At 53.7% G+C, this 20,742-nt stretch overlaps 1 protein-coding gene across 3 annotated transcripts in view; it reads right to left on the reverse strand.

Annotated features, from left to right (window-relative positions):
* The window catches only part of dapk2a (death-associated protein kinase 2a), a 56,624-nt gene that overhangs the window by 23,965 nt on the left and 11,917 nt on the right, over positions 1 to 20,742 (reverse strand). For all 3 annotated transcript variants that reach the window (XM_046337991.1, XM_046337989.1, XM_046337990.1), the window contains exons 3-5: positions 6,951 to 7,172; positions 4,833 to 4,971; positions 170 to 299 (exon numbers count right to left, since the gene is read on the reverse strand). In XM_046337991.1, the coding sequence (XP_046193947.1) occupies positions 170 to 299; positions 4,833 to 4,971; positions 6,951 to 7,172 (491 nt within the window). The remainder of the gene's footprint in view (positions 1 to 169; positions 300 to 4,832; positions 4,972 to 6,950; positions 7,173 to 20,742) is intronic.

The following is a 20,742-nucleotide window of genomic DNA, read 5'->3' on the forward strand; positions in this document are numbered from 1 at the left end:
CCTGAACAAGGCAGTTAAACCACTGTTCCCCTGAATAAGGCAGCTAAACCACTGTTCCCCTGAACAAGGCAGCTAAACCACTGTTCATAGGCCGTCATTGAAAATAAGAATTTGTTCTTAACTAACTTGTCAAGTTAAATAAAGGAAAACGTTTTTTTTTTAAACTTACCCACAAATTCAGGAGTCCCAAAAATGTTTTTAAACTCTGCCCCCGCCTCGATTTTGTGAGCGAGTCCGAAATCGATTAGTTTGATCCTTGGCAATGGCACGTTCTTGTCCAACAGCATGATGTTTTCAGGCTGAAAAACAGAAAGAGAGTGAAGGGATTTGCTGAGAGAGCATTTCTGATCATTAGTGTGCATGAGTTTACTGAGTCTGTTCCAGTCCTCTCTCCTTAGGTTAAAAAGATCAGAAAATAAACCCAGTCAAACTCAACGTGAGATAAACCCTGTCAACCCAACATCAGATAAACCCTGTCAACCCAACGTCAGATAAACCCTGTCAACCCAACGTCAGATAAACCCTGTCAACCCCAACATCAGATAAACCCTGTCAACCCAACGTGAGATAAACCCAACGTGAGATAAACCCTGTCAACCCAACTTCAGATAAACCCTGTCAACCCAACGTCAGATAAACCCTGTCAACCCAACGTCAGATAAACCCTGTCAACCCAACATCAGATAAACCCAACATCAGATAAACCCAACATCAGATAAACCCTGTCAACCCAACGTGAGATAAACCCTGTCATCCCAACGTCAGATAAACCCTGTCATCCCAACATCAGATAAACCCTGTCATCCCAACATCAGATAAACCCTGTCAACCCAACGTCAGATAAACCCAACATCAGATAAACCCTGTCAACCCAACGTCAGATAAACCCTGTCAACCCAACGTCAGATAAACCCTGTCATCCCAACATCAGATAAACCCTGTCAACCCAACATCAGATAAACCCTGTCATCCCAACATCAGATAAACCCTGTCATCCCAACATCAGATAAACCCTGTCATCCCAACATCAGATAAACCCTGTCATCCCAACATCAGATAAACCCAACATCAGATAAACCCAACATCAGATAAACCCTGTCATCCCAACATCAGATAAACCCTGTCATCCCAACATCAGATTAACCCTGTCAACCCAACGTCAGATAAACCCAACGTGGATGAAAGAAGTGCACTGTCAGAGGGCTTAAGCGTGTTGAAAGAGTAGCCTTATTGAATGGGTGTCCTGTCCTATTCTGCAGGGCTACTCCTCTCCTCCTGTTTCCTGCTTCTGGGTGACACCTTTGAAACAAACCCAAAAGGTCAAACGTTGCACTCCGACCTTCTATCACCGTGGCCGTACTGTGTTCCTGACTTTGGCATTGCCAGCCGGCTGTGGTGTAAAGGAGCCTTCCTATGGACCCCTGGAATTCATATTTACCTCAGTCTGTACAGCCTGCATCCCAAATGTCACCCGTCTGCTCTCCCTCCTCCTCCCTCTCCCGTCTCTTTCGTCTCCTCCTCCCTCTCCTCTGTCTCTTTCGTCTCCCCTTCCCTCTCCTGTCTCTTTAGTCTCCTCCTCCCTCTCCTCTGTCTCTTTCGTCTCCCCTTCCCTCTCCTGTCTCTTTAGTCTCCTCCTCCCTCTCCTCTGTCTCTTTCGTCTCCCCTTCCCTCTCCTGTCTCGTTCGTCTTCTCCTCCCTCTCCCGTCTCCCCTGTCTCCTCTTCCCTCTCCCCTGTCTCTTTCGTCTCCTCCTCCCTCTCCCCTGTCTCTTTCGTCTCCTCCTCCCTCTCCCTCTCTTTCGTCTCCTCCTCCCTCTCCCATCTCTTTCGTCTCCTCCTCCCTCTCTTCTGTCTCTTTCGTCTCCTCCTCCCTCTCTTCTGTCTCTCGTCTCTCCCTCCCCTCCCTCTCCCATCTCTTTCGTCTCCTCCTCCCTCTTCTGTCTCTTTTGTCTCCTCCTCCCTCTCCCCTGTCTCGTTCGTCTTCTCCTCCCTCTCCCGTCTCCCCTGTCTCCTCTTCCCTCTCCCCTGTCTCTTTCGTCTCCTCCTCCCTCTCCCCTGTCTCTTTCGTCTCCTCCTCCCTCTCCCTCTCTTTCGTCTCCTCCTCCCTCTCTTCTGTCTCTTTCATCTCCTCCTCCCTCTCTTCTGTCTTTCGTCTCTCCCTCTCCCTCCCCTCCCTCTCCCATCTCTTTCGTCTCCTCCTCCCTCTTCTGTCTCTTTCGTCTCCTCCTCCCTCTCCCCTCTCTCTCGTCTCTCCCTCTCCTTCCCCTCCCCCTCCCTCTCCCGTCTCTTTCGTCTCCTCCTCCCTCTCCCCTGTCTCTTTCGTCTCCTCCTCCCTCTCTTCTGTCTCTTTCGTCTCCTCCTCCCTCTCTTCTGTCTCTCGTCTCTCCCTCTCCCTCCCCTCCCTCTCCCATCTCTTTCGTCTCCTCCTCCCTCTTCTGTCTCTTTCGTCTCCTCCTCCCTCTCCCCTCTCTCTCGTCTCTCCCTCTCCTTCCCCTCCCTCTCCCGTCTCTTTCGTCTCCTCCTCCCTCTCCCCTCTCTTTCGTCTCCTCCTCCCTCTCCCTCTCTTTCGTCTCCTCCTCCCTCTCTTCTGTCTCTTTCGTCTCCTCCTCCCTCTCTTCTGTCTCTCGTCTCTCCCTTTCCCTCCCCTCCCTCTCCCATCTCTTTCGTCTCCTCCTCCCTCTCTTCTGTCTCTCGTCTCTCCCTCTCCCTCCCCTCCCTCTCCCATCTCTTTCGTCTCTTCCTCCCTCTTCTGTCTCTTTCGTCTCCTCCTCCCTCTCCCCTGTCTCGTTCGTCTTCTCCTCCCTCTCCCGTCTCCCCTGTCTCCTCTTCCCTCTCCCCTGTCTCTTTCGTCTCCTCCTCCCTCTCCCCTGTCTCTTTCGTCTCCTCCTCCCTCTCCCTCTCTTTCGTCTCCTCCTCCCTCTCTTCTGTCTCTTTCGTCTCCTCCTCCCTCTCTTCTGTCTCTCGTCTCTCCCTCTCCCTCCCCTCCCTCTCCCATCTCTTTCGTCTCCTCCTCCCTCTTCTGTCTCTTTCGTCTCCTCCTCCCTCTCTCCCGTCTCTCCTGTCTCCCCCTCTGTATCCCCTCCCCGTCTCTCCCGTCTCCCCCTCCCCCAGTCTTCCTGTGGTGAGACCACAGCAAGCCTCTCTGTCAACGCCGGGAAGAACTACACCCTTATTGAACCCTTTTCCCATACCTGACACAGCACTTTCTCTCTCTCTCTCCCCTGTCTCTCCCGTCTCCCCCTCCTCCTCCCCGTCTCTCCCGTCTCCCCCTCCTCCTGCCTCTCCCCTGTCTCTCCCGTCTCCCCCTCCTCCTCCCCGTCTCTCCCGTCTCCCCCTCCTCCTGCCTCTCCCCTGTCTCTCCCGTCTCCCCCTCCTCCTCCCTCTCCCCCGTCTCCCCCTCCTCCTCCCTCTCCCCTGTCTCTCCCGTCTCCCCCTCCACCTCCCTCTCCCCTGTCTCTCCCGTCTCCCCCTCCTCCTCCCTCTCCCCTGTCTCTCCCGTCTCCCCCCCCTCCTCCTCCCCGTCTCTCCCGTCTCCCCCTCCCCCAGTCTTCCTGTGGTGAGACCACAGCACTTTCTCTCTCTCTCTCCCCTGTCTCTCCCGTCTCCCCCTCCTCCTCCCTCTCCCCTGTCTCTCCCGTCTCCCCCTCCTCCTCCCCGTCTCTCCCGTCTCCCCCTCCCCCCAGTCTTCCTGTGGTGAGACCACAGCACTTTCTCTCTCTCTCTCCTTCTCTGTCCATCTCTCTATCGGAGGTAAAGTGCTGCGAGCTGCACCCCCCAAGTGTGTCTCTTATTAATGGGATTTAAAGCTCTCAGCAGTACAGATTTCAGCCGTCCAGCCCCCATTTAAGCAAGCTCATGACAAGACCATAATGCATTATACAGTACCTGCAGTCTAAAGTGTTACCAATTTGACTATACTTCTCGAAACAGTTGTATATTTCAGTTTCACTTCGTACAGCAGTCTATAGATCTTTCTATATATCTACCATCTTTGTACAGCAGTCTATAGATTTTTCTATATATCTACCATCTTTGTACAGCAGTCTACACATCTTTCTATATATCTACCATCTTTGTACAGCAGTCTATAGATATTTCTATATATCTACCATCTTTATACAGCAGTCATTAGATCTTTCTATATATCTACCATCTTGGTACAGCAGTCTATAGATCTTTTATTATAGCCCTGTTCTACACAACTTCCTCCTACTATAGTCCTGTAGTTATCGTTCATTAGAGAGGAGGACCAGTTAGGATGGCACCATGGTAGTTATCGTTCATTAGAGAGGAGGACCAGTTAGGATGGCATCATGGTAGTTATCGTTCATTAGAGAGGAGGACCAGTTAGGATGGCACCATGGTAGTTATCGTTCATTAGAGAGGAGGACCAGAGTGTTGTGAGGATGGCCTCATGGTAGTTATCGGTCATTAGAGAGGAGGACCAGTATGTTGTGCTTAGTTGCAGCTGCTCTTCTGAATGACTGGCATCACTAGACTGGCAGGGTACTGAAGAGTTAGACTGGCCCACCTAACAGGGCTGTTGGCCACAGAGATTATTTGTCACCATAGAAACTAAATCTTGTCTTCGCCTCTAAAATGGCTTCCCTCATTGGTAGTGACTCATAGAGGCAGCACGCACGCACACACATACTGTGTACACACACACCGTGTACACACTCACACAGACACACACCTCCCCTCTATTTGTGTGTGTGTGTGTGTGTGTGTGTGTGTGTGTGTGTGTGTGTGTGTGTGTGTGTGTGTGTGTGTGTGTGTGTGTGTGTGTGTGTGTGTGTGTGTGTGTGTGTGTGTGTGTGTGTGTGTACAGTACCTTGAGGTCAAAGTGTGCTATCTTCCTAGAGTGTAGGTAGTGGACCCCCTCCAGAATCTGTTTGATAAACTGAGTTGCCTCTTCTTCACTCAGAGACTCCTTCTGGGCCAGGAAGTCAAACAGCTCTCCCCCAGACACCCTGCAGCACACACACACACACACACACACACACACACACACACACACACACACACACACACACACACACACACACACACACACACACACACACACACACACACACACACACACACACACACACACACACACTGAGCATCTCTCCATCATAGTACAACAGATGTTACAGGTGAAAGATAAAACCAGACTGGCTCCCAGGCTAAGACAGTGTTTGTTAGATAAAACCAGACTGGCTCCCAGGCTAAGACAGTGTTTGTTAGATAAAACCAGACTGGCTCCCAGGCTAAGACTGTGTTTGTTAGATAAAACCAGACTGGCTCCCAGGCTAAGACAGTGTTTGTTAGATAAAACCAGACTGGCTCCCAGGCTAAGACTGTGTTTGTTAGATAAAACCAGACTGGCTCCCAGGCTAAGACTGTGTTTGTTAGATGAAACCAGACTGGCTGTCAGGCTAAGACTGTGTTTGTTAGATGAAACCAGACTGGCTCCCAGGCTAAGACTGTGTTTGTTAGATAAAACCAGACTGGCTCCCAGGCTAAGACAGTGTTTGTTAGATAAAACCAGACTGATTCCCAGGCTAAGACTGTGTTTGTTAGATAAAACCAGACTGGCTCCCAGGCTAAGACTTTGTTTGTTAGATAAAACCAGTCTGCCTCCCAGGCTAAGACAGTGTTTGTTAGATAAAACCAGTCTGGCTCCCAGGCTAAGACAGTGTTTGTTAAATAAAACCAGTCTGGCTCCCAGGCTAAGACTGTGTTTGTTAGATGAAACCAGACTGGCTCCCAGGCTAAGACTGTGTTTGTTAGATGAAACCAGACTGGCTCCCAGGCTAAGACTGTGTTTGTTAGATAAAACCAGACTGGCTCCCAGGCTAAGACTGTGTTTGTTAGATGAAACCAGACTGGCTCCCAGGCTAAGACTGTGTTTGTTAGATAAAACCAGACTGGCTCCCAGGCTAAGACTGTGTTTGTTAGATGAAACCAGACTGGCTCCCAGGCTAAGACTGTGTTTGTTAGATAAAACCAGACTGGCTCCCAGGCTAAGACAGTGTTTGTTAGATAAAACCAGACTGATTCCCAGGCTAAGACTGTGTTTGTTAGATGAAACCAGACTGGCTCCCAGGCTAAGACTGTGTTTGTTAGATGAAACCAGACTGGCTCCCAGGCTAAGACTGTGTTTGTTAGATGAAACCAGACTGGCTCCCAGGCTAAGACTGTGTTTGTTAGATAAAACCAGACTGATTCCCAGGCTAAGACTGTGTTTGTTAGATAATATAATAATAATAATAATATATGCCATTTAGCAGACGCTTTTATCCAAAGCAACTTACAGTCATGCGTGCATACATTCTACGTATGGGTGGTCCCGGGGATCGAACCCAAAGCGCCATGCTCTACCAACTGAGCTACAGAAGGACCACAAAACCAGACTGATTCCCAGGCTAAGACTGTGTTTGTTAAATGAAACCAGACTGGCTCCCAGGCTAAGACTGTGTTTATTAATGTCTTAGGCAGACACATTATTTGTTGATGACTGATTTGTCAGGATCATAAACCTTCTATGGTCTAGGGGCCCGTACCCACAAAGCCTCTCAGAGTCACAAGGGCTGATCTAGGATCTGTCCATATTGTCTGATTGATTATGATCTAAAGGGCTAAACTGATCTGAAATCAGCCGCTTTTTCAACTCTGTGAGGCTTTTGTGGATACGGGAGCAGAAGTGTGCACTACAGAGCAGGATCAACGAGGTAACCAGCTAACTTTTGATAAAACAACCAGACATAACCACCACAATTGTTCTGGTTTATTTAGAATGCGAATCTTCGAGATGTGTTTCTGCTTGTTTTGTCAACTAAATCATTCACATTTTCAAACTTATCCCCCCCCTTGAAAAAAAAACCCTGATATAAGAATATTCCGGAAAGTTCTCTGGCTGACTCCTTAATCCTGGTCTGTAGTGTTCCTCTCTGGTGTGACTCACAGCTCCAGGACGAGCACCACGTCGGTGAGGTTCTCGTAGACATCGTGGAAGGTGACTATGTTGGCGTGTTGTGTCTGCTGTAGGATGTTGACCTCTCTCTCTATCTCCTCCCTCCTGACCCCCCGCCGGCTGGATCGGCTCTGACGTTTCTTGATGAACTTAGCGGCGAACTCCAGCCCTGTGCTCTTCTCCCAGCAACGCTTCACGATGGCAAACTGACCGCTGGAACACGAAGAACGAGAGAACGACACAAAAATGACGGAGAAAAAAATATTCAGCAACACAATGTATGTTGGCTTGAAAATTAATGATTATGACGTTAACACCTACAACATGTGATCTCAACAGAATCAGATCAGACGAAGGCCAGATTGGACGGTACGTTAACACCTACAACATGTGATCTCTACAGAATCAGATCAGACTATGGCCAGATTGGACGGTACGTTAACACCTACAACATGTGGTCTCAACAGAATCAGATCAGACTATGGCCAGATTGGACGGTACGTTAACACCTACAACATGTGGTCTCAACAGAATCAGATCAGACAAAGGCCAGATTGGACGGTACGTTAACACCTACAACATGTGGTCTCAACAGAATCAGATCAGACAAAGGCCAGATTGGACGGTACGTTAACACCTACAACATGTGGTCTCTACAGAATCAGATCAGACTATGGCCAGATTGGACGGTACGTTAACACCTACAACATGTGGTCTCAACAGAATCAGATCAGACTATGGCCAGATTGGACGGTACGTTAACACCTACAACATGTGGTCTCAACAGAATCAGATCAGACTATGGCCAGATTGGACGGTACGTTAACACCTACAACATGTGGTCTCAACAGAATCAGATCAGACTATGGCCAGATTGGACGGTACGTTAACACCTACAACATGTGGTCTCAACAGAATCAGATCAGACAAAGGCCAGATTGGACGGTACGTTAACACCTACAACATGTGGTCTCTACAGAATCAGATCAGACTATGGCCAGATTGGACGGTACGTTAACACCTACAACATGTGGTCTCTACAGAATCAGATCAGACTATGGCCAGATTGGACGGTACGTTAACACCTACAACATGTGGTCTCTACAGAATCAGATCAGACTATGGCCAGATTGGACGGTACGTTAACACCTACAACATGTGGTCTCTACAGAATCAGATCAGACTATGGCCAGATTGGACGGTACGTTAACACCTACAACATGTGGTCTCAACAGAATCAGATCAGACAAAGGCCAGATTGGACGGTACGTTAACACCTACAACATGTGGTCTCTACAGAATCAGATCAGACGAAGGCCAGATGGGATGCTATTATTACAATATTACTAATATCTGTTGCGGTGAAAACACTGTCTCTTTAAATACTGTAAATAACCACGGTGCAGTCAGAAGGTGACGGTGTGTGTGAAGGGTTAACTCATTTTGTCCTACAGAATGTTCAGACATTTCTTCCTGCTAGGCTACCGATCTATTCATAGTGTAGTGGCACTGCAGCAGCGTGAGCTGAGCCTGACATCTCTGGGGTTTTTACATCATACACTTCCAAAGACAACTAAACACATCGAAAGACTGTTGTACACCTGTAAAGGGTTCTACATGGAACGCAAAAAAGTTTCTGTCTGGAACCAAAAGGGTTCTTCAACATGTGGTCTCCTATGGACAGACAGTGACTGTGGGGCCCTTTGGGCCTATGGTAGTCCCTGGGGGATGGGGGTCTATGGTACATATCAGTAGACTATGGTCCTAGGGGACAGGGGGTACATATGGGCCCTACAGGAACAGGGGGTCCGTAGGGGATAGGGGGCCCGTAGCCTATGGGACAGGGGGTACAGGGGGCCGTAGGGGACAGGGGGCCCGTAGCCTATGGGGGACAGGGGTCCGTAGGGGACATGTGGTAGCATTTGGGGCACAGACAGTGATGGTAGCCTCCATGTGTTTTAGCTCTACTGTCAGACAGTGAGGTAAAGTAGCCTAATACTCCACTGGTCCTCATTCATAGTGTAGCTATGGATTAAACATAGACACACATCTCTAAAGATAGATGGTAGCCATCTTTAAACTGGTAGCCTGAGGAGTCACTGTCAACAGAACAACCCCAATCAGTCATGACAAGCCCATTCACTGTCATGGTTCACTGTCATACCAACAGAACAACCCCATTCACTGTCATGACAAGCCATTCACTGGTCAGCCTATTCACTGTCATGGTAGCCTATGGTACTGTCATGACAACAGAACAACCCCATTCACTGGTATGTCACTAGTCTACATGTAGCCTCCATAACCACTCTAACCACTAGTCTAGCCTGCTGCCCCTCCACTCTAACCACTAGTCTACCTGCCTCCCCTCCACTCTAACTACTCTAACCAATAGTCTACCTGTCGCCCCTCCACTCTAACCACTAGTAGAACCTGTGGCCCCTCAGACTCTAACCACTAGTCTACCTGCCTCCCCTCCACTCTAACCACTCTAACCACTAGTCTACCTGCCAGCCTCTCCTTTTAACCACTAGGTACCTGCAGAGCACTCTAACCACTAGCTATGTCGTAGCCACTCTAACCACGGTAGTCTACCTGCCTCCCCTCCACTCTAACCACTCTAACCAGTAGTCTACCTGGCCCTCCACTCTAACCACTGTAGCCCCTCCACTCTAACCACTAGTCTACCTGTGCCCCTCCACTCTAACCACTAGTCTACCTGCTGCCCTACCACTCTAACCACTCTAACCACTAGTCTACCTGCCGCCCATCCAGTCTAACCTATGGTAGTCTATAGTGCCCCTCCACTCTAACCTAGGTAACCTATGGTAGTCTAGTGCCCTCCACTAGTAACCACTAGTCTATAGTGGCATGTGCCCCTCCACTCTAACCATAGTCTACCATAGCCCCTCCACTCTAACCACTAGTCTAGTGCTGCCCCTCCACTCTAGTGGCTGTAACCATAGTCTACCTGCCGCCCTCCACTCTAACCATAGTGGCTGTGGACCATAGTCCACTCTAGTGGCTGTAACCATAGTCTACCTGGACCATAGTGGCTGTGTACCATAGTGGCTACCCTAGTCTAACCACTAGTCTACCTGTGCCCCTCCACTCTAACCACTCTAACCACTAGTCTACCTGCTGCCCCTCCACTCTAGTGGCTGTAACCATAGTGCTGTGGACCCTAGTGGCTAACCATAGTGGCTACCTGTGGTACCACCAGTGGCTGTAACCACTAGTGGTCTATAGTGGCCTCCACCTAGTGGCTGTAAACCTAGTCTAGTGCTGCCCCTCCACCTAGTGGCTGTAACCACTAGTCTACCATAGTGCCACCCTCCAGTGGCTGTAACAGTGGAATAGTCTACCTGTGGCCCCTACCATAGTCTAACCACTAGTCTACCATAGTGGCTCCCCTCCATAGTGGCTCCACCTAGTGGCTAGTCTACCATAGTGGCTGTGGACCATAGTAACCTAGTGGACCATAGTGGCCCTCCACCCCCATAGTGGCTGTAACCACTAGTGGCTGGACCATAGTGGCTGGACCATAGTCCACTCTAACCATAGTCTACCATAGTGGCTGTGGACCATACTGGCTGGACCATAGTGGCTACCATAGTGGCCCTCCACTCTAACCATAGTCTGGACCTGCTGTGGACCATAGTGGCTGTAACCATAGTCTACCATAGTGGCTGTGGACCATAGTCTAACCTAGTCTACCTGCCATAGTGGCTGTGGACCATAGTGGCTGTGGACCATAGTGGCTACCTGCCTCCCCTCCAGTGGCTGTAACCATAGTAACCTGTCTGGACCATAGTGGCCCCTCCACTCTAACCATAGTACCTGTGGCCCCTCCACTCTAACCATAGTCTGGACCATAGTGGCTGTGGACCCTCCACTCTAGTGGCTGTGGACCACTGGACCATAGTCTACCTGTGGACCCTAGTAACCACTGGTACCTAGTGCCCCTCCACTCTAACCACTAGTGGCTGTGGACCATAGTGGCTGTGGACCATAGTCTACCTGGCTGTCCACATCTAACCAGTGGCTGTCTAACCATAGTGGCTGTGGACCTGCTGTGCCCCTGTGGACTGTGGACCATAGTCCACTCTAACCACTAGTCTACCTAGTGGCTGTGGACTCTAACCATAGTGGCTGTGGACCACTCTAACCACTCTAACCACTAGTCTACCTGTGGACCCTAGTGGCTGTGTCTACCATAGCTGCCCCTCCACTCCAAGTGGCAGTAACCATAGTCTGGCTGTGGACCACTCTCACCTGTAGGACCTGCTGCCCCTCCACTGTGGTGGACCATAGTGGCTGTGACCCTCCACTGTGGACCACTAGTCTACCTGCCGCCCCTCCACTCTAACCACTAGTCTACCTGGGGCCCGCACTGTGGACCACTAGTCTACCTGTGCCCCTGGACCTAACCACTGTGGACCATAGTCTGTGGACCTGGACCATAGCCCCTCCACTCTAACCACTAGTCTACCTGCTGCCCCTCCACTCTAACCAGTGGTCTGTGGGCCCTCCACTCTGTGGACCACTAGTGTACCTGCTAGTCTAACCACTCTAACCACTAGTCTACCTGCCGCCCCTCCACTCTAACCACTAGGGGACCTGTGCCTGTGGGGGGTCTAACCACTAGTCTACCATAGTGCCCCTCCACTCTAACCACTAGTCTACCTGCCGCCCCTCCACTCTAACCACTAGGGGTCTACCTGCTGCCCCTCCACTCTAACCACTCTAACCACTAGTCTACCTGCTGCCCCTCCACTCTAACCCTCTAACCACTAGTCTACCTGGGGCCCCTCCACTCTAACCACTAGTCTACCTGCTGCCCCTCCACTCACTAACCACTCTAACCACTAGTCTACCCTGGCCCCTCCACTGGGTCTAACCACTCTAAACACTAGTCTACCTGACATAGCCCCTCCACTCTAACCACTCTAACCAGGAACTAACCACTAGTCACCTGCCACCCCTCCACTCTAACCACTAGTCTACCTGAGGGACAGCCCCTCCACTCTAACCACTAGTCTACCTGCCCCCTCCACCCCTCCACTCTAACCACTAGTCTACAACTGCCGCCCTCCACTGTAACCACTATTCTACTGTCCTCCCCTCCACCCCTCCACTGTCAACCACTAGTCTACTGTGACCCCTCCACCCCTCCATGACAACCACATTCTACTGTCCTCCAGAACCACCCCATTCACTCTAACCACTAGTCTACCAACAAAACAGCCCCATTCACTGTCACTGACAACCCTATTCACTGTCATGACAACCCCATTCACTGTCTGAACAACCCCATTCACTGTCACTGTCATGACAACCCCATTCACCCTGACTAACCCTAGTCTACCTGTCCGACCCTCCACTCTAACCACTAGTCTACCTGCCGCCCCTCCACCCCTCCACTCATAACCACTAGTCTACCTGCCGCCCCCTCCACTCTAACCACTAGTCACCTGTCCCTGACCACCCCTCCACTGTCATGACAACCACTAGTCTACTGTCATGACAACCCCCTCCACCCCTTCACTGTCTAACCACTATTCTACCTGTCATGACCACCCCTCCACTCTAACCACTAGTCTACCTGAACAACCCCTCCACTCTAACCACTAGTCTACCTGCCTCCCCTCCACCCTCCACTCTAACCACTAGTCCCCATTCCTCCCATGACCACCCCATCCACTGTCATGCCCCTCCACCCCCACTAACCACTGTCTACCTGCAACCCCTCCACTCTAACCACTAGTCTACCTGCCTCCCCTCCACCCCTCCATGTCTAACCACTAACCTGCCGCCCCTCCACCCCTCCACTCTAACCACTAGTCTACCTGTCCAGAACAACCCCTCCACTCTAACCACTAGTCTACCTGCCGCCCCTCCACTCTAACCACTAGTCTACCTGCCGCCCCTCCACCCCTCCACTGTAACCACTAGTCTAACCATAGCCGCCCTGCCGCCCCTCCACTCTAACCACTAGTCTACCTGCCGCCCCTCCACTCTCCACTCTAACCACTAGTCTACCCTGCCACCCCTCCACTCTAACCACTAGTCTACCTGCCGCCCCTCCACTCTAACCACTAGTCTACCTGCTGCCCCTCCACTCTAACCACTAGTCTACCTGCCACCCCTCCACTCTAACCACTAGTCTACCCTGCCCCTCCACTCTAACCACTACCACTAGTCTACCTGCCGCCCCTCCACTCTAACCACTAGTCTACCTGCTGCCCCTCCACTCTAACCACTCTAACCACTAGTCTACCACTGTCTACCTGCTGCCCCTCCACCTAACCACTAGTCTACCTGCCGCCCCTCCACTCTAACCACTAGTCTACCTGCCGCCCCTCCACTCTAACCACTAACCTGCTGCCCCTCCACTCTAACCACTAGTCTACCCTGCCGCCCCTCCACTCTAACCACTAGTCTACCTGCTGCCCCTCCACTCTAACCACTAGTCTACCTGCCGCCCCCCCTCCACTCTAACCACTAGTCTACCTGCTGCCCCTCCACTCTAACCACTAGTCTACCCTGCCCTCCCCCTCCACTCTAACCACTAGTCTACCTGCTGCCCCTCCACTCTAACCACTAGTCTACCTGCCGCCCCTCCCCCTCCACTCTAACCACTAGTCTACCTGCCGCCCCTCCACTCTAACCACTAGTCTACCTGCCGCCCCTCCACCCCTCCACTCTAACCACTAGTCTACCTGCCCCTCCACCCCTCCACTCTAACCACTAGTCTACCTGCCGCCCCTCCACCCCTCCACTCTAACCACTAGTCTACCTGCCACCCTCCACTCTAACCACTAGTCTACCTGCCGCCCCTCCACCCCTCCACTCTAACCACTAGTCTACCTGCTGCCCCTCCACTCTAACCACTAGTCTACCTGCCTCCCCCTCCACCTAACCACTAGTCTACCCCTCCACTCTAACCACTAGTCTACCTGCCCTCCACCCCCTCCACTCTAACCACTAGTCTACCTGCCGCCCCTCCACCCCTCCACTCTAACCACTAGTCTACCTGCCGCCCCTCCACTCTAACCACTAGTCTACCTGCTGCCCCTCCACTCTAACCACTAGTCTACCTGCTGCCCCCCCTCCACCTCCACTCTAACCACTAGTCTACCTGCTGCCCCTCCACTCTAACCACTAGTCTACCTGCTGCCCCTCCCCTCCACTCTAACCACTAGTCTACCTGCCGCCCCTCCACTCTAACCACTAGTCTACCTGCCTGCCCCTCCCCCTCCACTCTAACCACTAGTCTACCTGCTGCCCCTCCACTCTAACCACTAGTCTACCTGCCGCCCCTCCACTCTAACCACTAGTCTACCTGCTGCCCCTCCACTCTAACCACTAGTCTACCTGCTGCCCCTCCACTCTAACCACTAGTCTACCTGCCTCCCCTCCCTCCACTCTAACCACTAGTCTACCTGCTGCCCCTCCTAACCACCCCTCCACTCTAACCACTAGTCTACCTGCCGCCCCTCCACCCCTCCACTCTAACCACTAGTCTACCTGCCGCCCCTCCACTCTAACCACTAGTCTACCTGCCGCCCCTCCCCCTCCACTCTAACCACTAGTCTACCTGCCTGCCCCCCCTCCACTCTAACCACTAGTCTACCTGCCGCCCCTCCACCCCTCCACTCTAACCACTAGTCTACCTGCCGCCCCCTCCCCTCCACTCTAACCACTAGTCTACCTGCCGCCCCTCCACTCTAACCACTAGTCTACCTGCTGCCCCTCCACTAACCACTCTAACCACTAGTCTACCTGCCGCCCCTCCACTCTAACCACTAGTCTACCTGCTGCCCCTCCAATCTAACCACTAGTCTACCTGCTGCCCCTCCACTCTAACCACTAGTCTACCTGCTGCCCCTCCACTCTAACCACTCTAACCACTAGTCTACCTGCCGCCCCTCCACTCTAACCACTAGTCTACCTGCCGCCCCTCCACTCTAACCACTAGTCTACCTGCTGCCCCTCCACTCTAACCACTAGTCTACCTGCCGCCCCTCCACTCTAACCACTAGTCTACCTGCTGCCCCTCCACTCTAACCACTAGTCTACCTGCCTGCCCCTCCCCTCCACTCTAACCACTAGTCTACCTGCTGCCCCTCCACTCTAACCACTAGTCTACCTGCTGCCCCTCCACTCTAACCACTAGTCTACCTGCCTGCCCCTCCCCCTCCACTCTAACCACTAGTCTACCTGCCTACCCCTCCCCCTCCACTCTAACCACTAGTCTACCTGCCCCTCCCCCTCCACTCTAACCACTAGTCTACCTGCCGCCCCTCCACTCTAACCACTAGTCTACCTGCTGCCCCTCCACTCTAACCACTAGTCTACCTGCCTGCCCTCCTCCCCTCCACTCTAACCACTAGTCTACCTGCCGCCCCTCCACCCCTCCACTCTAACCACTAGTCTACCTGCTGCCCCTCCACTCTAACCACTAGTCTACCTGCCGCCCCTCCACTCTAACCACTAGTCTACCTGCCTCCCTCCTCCACCACCTCCACTCTAACCACTAGTCTACCTGCTGCCCTCCCCTAACCACTAGTCTACCTGCCCCCTCCACTCTAACCACTAGTCTACCTGCCGCCCCTCCACTCTAACCACTAGTCTACCCTGCCCCTCCACTCTAACCACTAGTCTACCTGCCCTCCCCCTCCACTCTAACCACTAGTCTACCTGCTGCCCCTCCCCTCCACTCTAACCACTAGTCTACCTGCCGCCCCTCCACTCTAACCACCTACCCTCCACTCCACTCTAACCACTAGTCTACCTGCCGCCCCTCCACCCCTCCACTCTAACCACTAGTCTACCTGCCGCCCCCCTCCACTCTAACCACTAGTCTACCTGCCGCCCCTCCACTCTAACCACTAGTCTACCTGCCTGCCCCTCCACCCCTCCACTCTAACCACTAGTCTACCTGCCGCCCCTCCACTCTAACCACTAGTCTACCTGCCGCCCCTCCACCCCTCCACTCTAACCACTAGTCTAGCCCCTCCACTCTAACCACTAGTCTACCTGCCTGCCCCTCCACCCCTCCACTCTAACCACTAGTCTACCTGCCGCCCTCCCCTCCACTCTAACCACTAGTCTACCTGCCTGCCCCTCCACCCCTCCACTCTAACCACTAGTCTACCTGCCCCCCCTCCCCCTCCACTCTAACCACTAGTCTACCTGCTGCCCCTCCACTCTAACCACTAGTCTACCTGCCTCCCCTCCACTCTAACCACTCTAACCACTAGTCTACCTGCTGCCCCTCCACTCTAACCACTCTAACCACTAGTCTACCTGCCGCCCCTCCACTCTAACCACTAGTCTACCTGCCGCCCCTCCACTCTAACCACTAGTCTACCTGCCTGCCCCTCCACTCTAACCACTCTAACCACTAGTCTACCTGCTGCCCCTCCACTCTAACCACTAGTCTACCTGCTGCCCCTCCACTCTAACCACTAGTCTACCTGCCGCCCCTCCACTCTAACCACTAGTCTACCTGCCTCCCCTCCCCTCCACTCTAACCACTAGTCTACCTGCCGCCCCTCCACTCTAACCACCACCTGCCGCCCCTCCACTCTAACCACTAGTCTACCTGCTGCCCCTCCACTCTAACCACTAGTCTACCTGCTGCCCCGCCACCCTAACCACTCTAACCACTAGTCTACCTGCCGCCCCTCCACTCTAACCACTAGTCTACCTGCTGCCCCTCCACTCTAACCAGTCTAACCACTAGTCTACCTGCCGCCCCTCCACTCTAACCACTAGTCTACCTGCTGCCCCTCCACTCTAACCACTAGTCTACCTGCCCCTCCACCCCTCCACTCTAACCACTAGTCTACCTGCCGCCCCTCCACTCTAACCACTAGTCTACCTGCCGCCCCTCCACTCTAACCACTAGTCTACCTGCTGCCCCTCCACTCTAACCAGTCTAACCACTAGTCTACCTGCCGCCCCTCCACTCTAACCACTAGTCTACCTGCTGCCCCTCCACTCTAACCACTAGTCTACCTGCCGCCCCTCCACTCTAACCACTAGTCTACCTGCTGCCCCTCCACTCTAACCACTCTAACCACTAGTCTACCTGCCGCCCCTCCACTCTAACCACTAGTCTACCTGCTGCCCCTCCACTCTAACCACTCTAACCACTAGTCTACCTGCCGCCCCTCCACTCTAACCACTAGTCTACCTGCCGCCCCTCCACTCTAACCACTAGTCTACCTGCTGCCCCTCCACTCTAACCACTCTAACCACTAGTCTACCTGCTGCCCCTCCACTCTAACCACTCTAACCACTAGTCTACCTGCCGCCCCTCCACTCTAACCACTAGTCTACCTGCTGCCCCTCCCCTAACCACTCTAACCACTAGTCTACCTGCCGCCCCTCCACTCTAACCACTCTAACCACTAGTCTACCTGCTGCCCCTCCACTCTAACCACTCTAACCACTAGTCTACCTGCCGCCCCTCCACTCTAACCACTAGTCTACCTGCCTCCCCTCCACTCTAACCACTAGTCTACCTGCCTCCCTCCACCCCTCCACTCTAACCACTAGTCTACCTGCCGCCCCTCCACTCTAACCACTAGTCTACCTGCCTCCCCTCCACCCCTCCACTCTAACCACTAGTCTACCTGCCACCCCTCCACTCTAACCACTAGTCTACCTGCCGCCCCTCCACCCCTCCACTCTAACCACTAGTCTACCTGCCGCCCCTCCACTCTAACCACTAGTCTACCTGCCGCCCCTCCACCCCTCCACTCTAACCACTAGTCTACCTGCCCCTCCACCCTCCACTCTAACCACTAGTCTACCTGCCGCCCCTCCACTCTAACCACTAGTCTACCTGCCGCCCCCACCCCTCCACTCTAACCACTAGTCTACCTGCCGCCCCTCCACTCTAACCACTAGTCTACCTGCCGCCCCCTCCACCCCTCCACTCTAACCACTAGTCTACCTGCCTCCACCCCTCCACTCTAACCACTAGTCTACCTGCCGCCCTCCACCCCTCCACTCTAACCACTAGTCTACCTGCCGCCCCTCCACTCTAACCACTAGTCTACCTGCCGCCCCTCCACCCCTCCACTCTAACCACTAGTCTACCTGCCGCCCCTCCACCCCTCCACTCTAACCACTAGTCTACCTGCCGCCCCTCCACTCTAACCACTAGTCTACCTGCCTCCCCTCCACCCCTCCACTCTAACCACTAGTCTACCTGCCGCCCCTCCACCCTCCACTCTAACCACTAGTCTACCTGCCGCCCCTCCCCTCCACTCTAACCACTAGTCTACCTGCCTCCCCTCCACCCCTCCACTCTAACCACTAGTCTACCTGCCTCCCCTCCACCCCTCCACTCTAACCACTAGTCTACCTGCCTCCCTCCACCCCTCCACTCTAACCACTAGTCTACCTGCCGCCCCTCCACTCTAACTACTAGTCTACCTGCCGCCCCTCCACCCCTCCACTCTAACCACTAGTCTACCTGCCGCCCCTCCACCCCTCCACTCTAACCACTAGTCTACCTGCCGCCCCTCCACCCCTCCACTCTAACCACTAGTCTACCCTGCCGCCCCTCCAGTCTAACCACTAGTCTACCTGCCGCCCCTCCACTCTAACCACTAGTCTACCTGCTGCCCCTCCACTCTAACCACTAGTCTACCTGCCGCCCCTCCACTCTAACCACTAGTCTACCTGCTGCCCCTCCACTCTAACCACTCTAACCACTAGTCTACCTGCCGCCCCTCCACTCTAACCACTAGTCTACCTGCTGCCCCTCCACTCTAACCACTCTAACCACTAGTCTACCTGCCGCCCCTCCACTCTAACCACTAGTCTACCTGCCGCCCCTCCACTCTAACCACTAGTCTACCTGCTGCTCCACTCTAACCACTCTAACCACTAGTCTACCTGCCTCCACCCCTCCACTCTAACCACTAGTCTACCTGCCGCCCTCCACTCTAACCACTAGTCTACCTGCCGCCCCTCCACTCTAACCACTAGTCTACCTGCTGCCCCTCCACTCTAACCACTAGTCTACCTGCCGCCCCTCCACCCCCTCCACTCTAACCACTAGTCTACCTGCCGCCCCTCCACTCTAACCACTAGTCTACCTGCCTCCCTCCACCCTCCACTCTAACCACTAGTCTACCTGCCGCCCCTCCCCCTCCACTCTAACCACTAGTCTACCTGCCGCCCCTCCACCCCTCCACTCTAACCACTAGTCTACCTGCCTCCCTCCCCCTCCACTCTAACCACTAGTCTACCTGCCGCCCCTCCCCCTCCACCTAACCACTAGTCTACCTGCCGCCCCTCCACTAACCACTAGTCTACCTGCCTCCCCTCCACCCCTCCACTCTAACCACTAGTCTCTGCCTCCCTCCACCCTCCACTCTAACCACTAGTCTACCTGCCGCCCCTCCCCACCCCTCCACTCTAACCACTAGTCTACCTGCCCCTCCACTCTAACCACTAGTCTACCTGCCTCCCCTCCACCCCTCCACTCTAACCACTAGTACCTACCTAACCACTAGTCTACCTGCCTCCCCTCCACCCCTCCACTCTAACCACTAGTCTACCTGCCTCCCCTCCACCCCTCCACTCTAACCACTAGTCTACCTGCCGCCCCTCCACCCTCCACTCTAACCACTAGTCTACCACTCTAACCACTAGTCTACCTGCTGCCCCTCCACCCCTCCACTCTAACCACTAGTCTACCTGCCGCCCCTCCAGTCTACCCTGTCCGCCCCCTCCACTCCACTCTAACCACTAGTCTACCTGCCGCCCCTCCTAACCACTAGTCTACCTGCCGCCCCTCCACTCTAACCACTAGTCTACCTGCCGCCCCTCCACTCTAACCACTAGTCTACCTGCTGCCCCTCCACTCTAACCACTAGTCTACCTGCTGCCCCTCCACTCTAACCACTAGTCTACCTGCTGCCCCTCCACTCTAACCACTCTAACCACTAGTCTACCTGCCGCCCTCCACTCTAACCACTAGTCTACCTGCCTGCCCCTCCACCCCTCCACTCTAACCACTAGTCTACCTGCCGCCCTCCACTCTAACCACTAGTCTACCTGCCGCCCTCCACCCCTCCACTCTAACCACTAGTCTACCTGCCTCCCCTCCACCCCCTCCACTCTAACCACTAGTCTACCTGCCGCCCTCCACCCCTCCACTCTAACCACTAGTCTACCTGCCGCCCCTCCACTCTAACCACTAGTCTACCTGCCGCCCCTCCACCCCTCCACTCTAACCACTAGTCTACCTGCCGCCCCTCCACCCTAACCACTAGTCTACCTGCCGCCTCCACCCCTCCACTCTAACCACTAGTCTACCTGCCGCCCCTCCACTCTAACCACTAGTCTACCTGCTGCCCCTCCACTCTAACCACTAGTCTACCCTCCACCCCTCCACTCTAACCACTAGTCTACCTGCCTCCCCTCCACCCCTCCACTCTAACCACTAGTCTACCTGCCTCCCCTCCACCCCTCCACTCTAACCACTAGTCTACCTGCCTCCCTCCACCCCTCCACTCTAACCACTAGTCTACCTGCCGCCCCTCCACCCCTCCACTCTAACCACTAGTCTACCTGCCGCCCCTCCACTCTAACCACTAGTCTACCCCTCCACCCCTCCACTCTAACCACTAGTCTACCTGCCGCCCTCCACCCCTCCACTCTAACCACTAGTCTACCTGCCTGCCCCTCCACCCCTCCACTCTAACCACTAGTCTACCTGCCTCCCTCCACCCCTCCACTCTAACCACTAGTC

The sequence above is a fragment of the Oncorhynchus gorbuscha genome, unplaced genomic scaffold (assembly GCF_021184085.1).
Source record: "Oncorhynchus gorbuscha isolate QuinsamMale2020 ecotype Even-year unplaced genomic scaffold, OgorEven_v1.0 Un_scaffold_1659, whole genome shotgun sequence".
Lineage (NCBI taxonomy): Eukaryota > Metazoa > Chordata > Actinopteri > Salmoniformes > Salmonidae > Oncorhynchus > Oncorhynchus gorbuscha.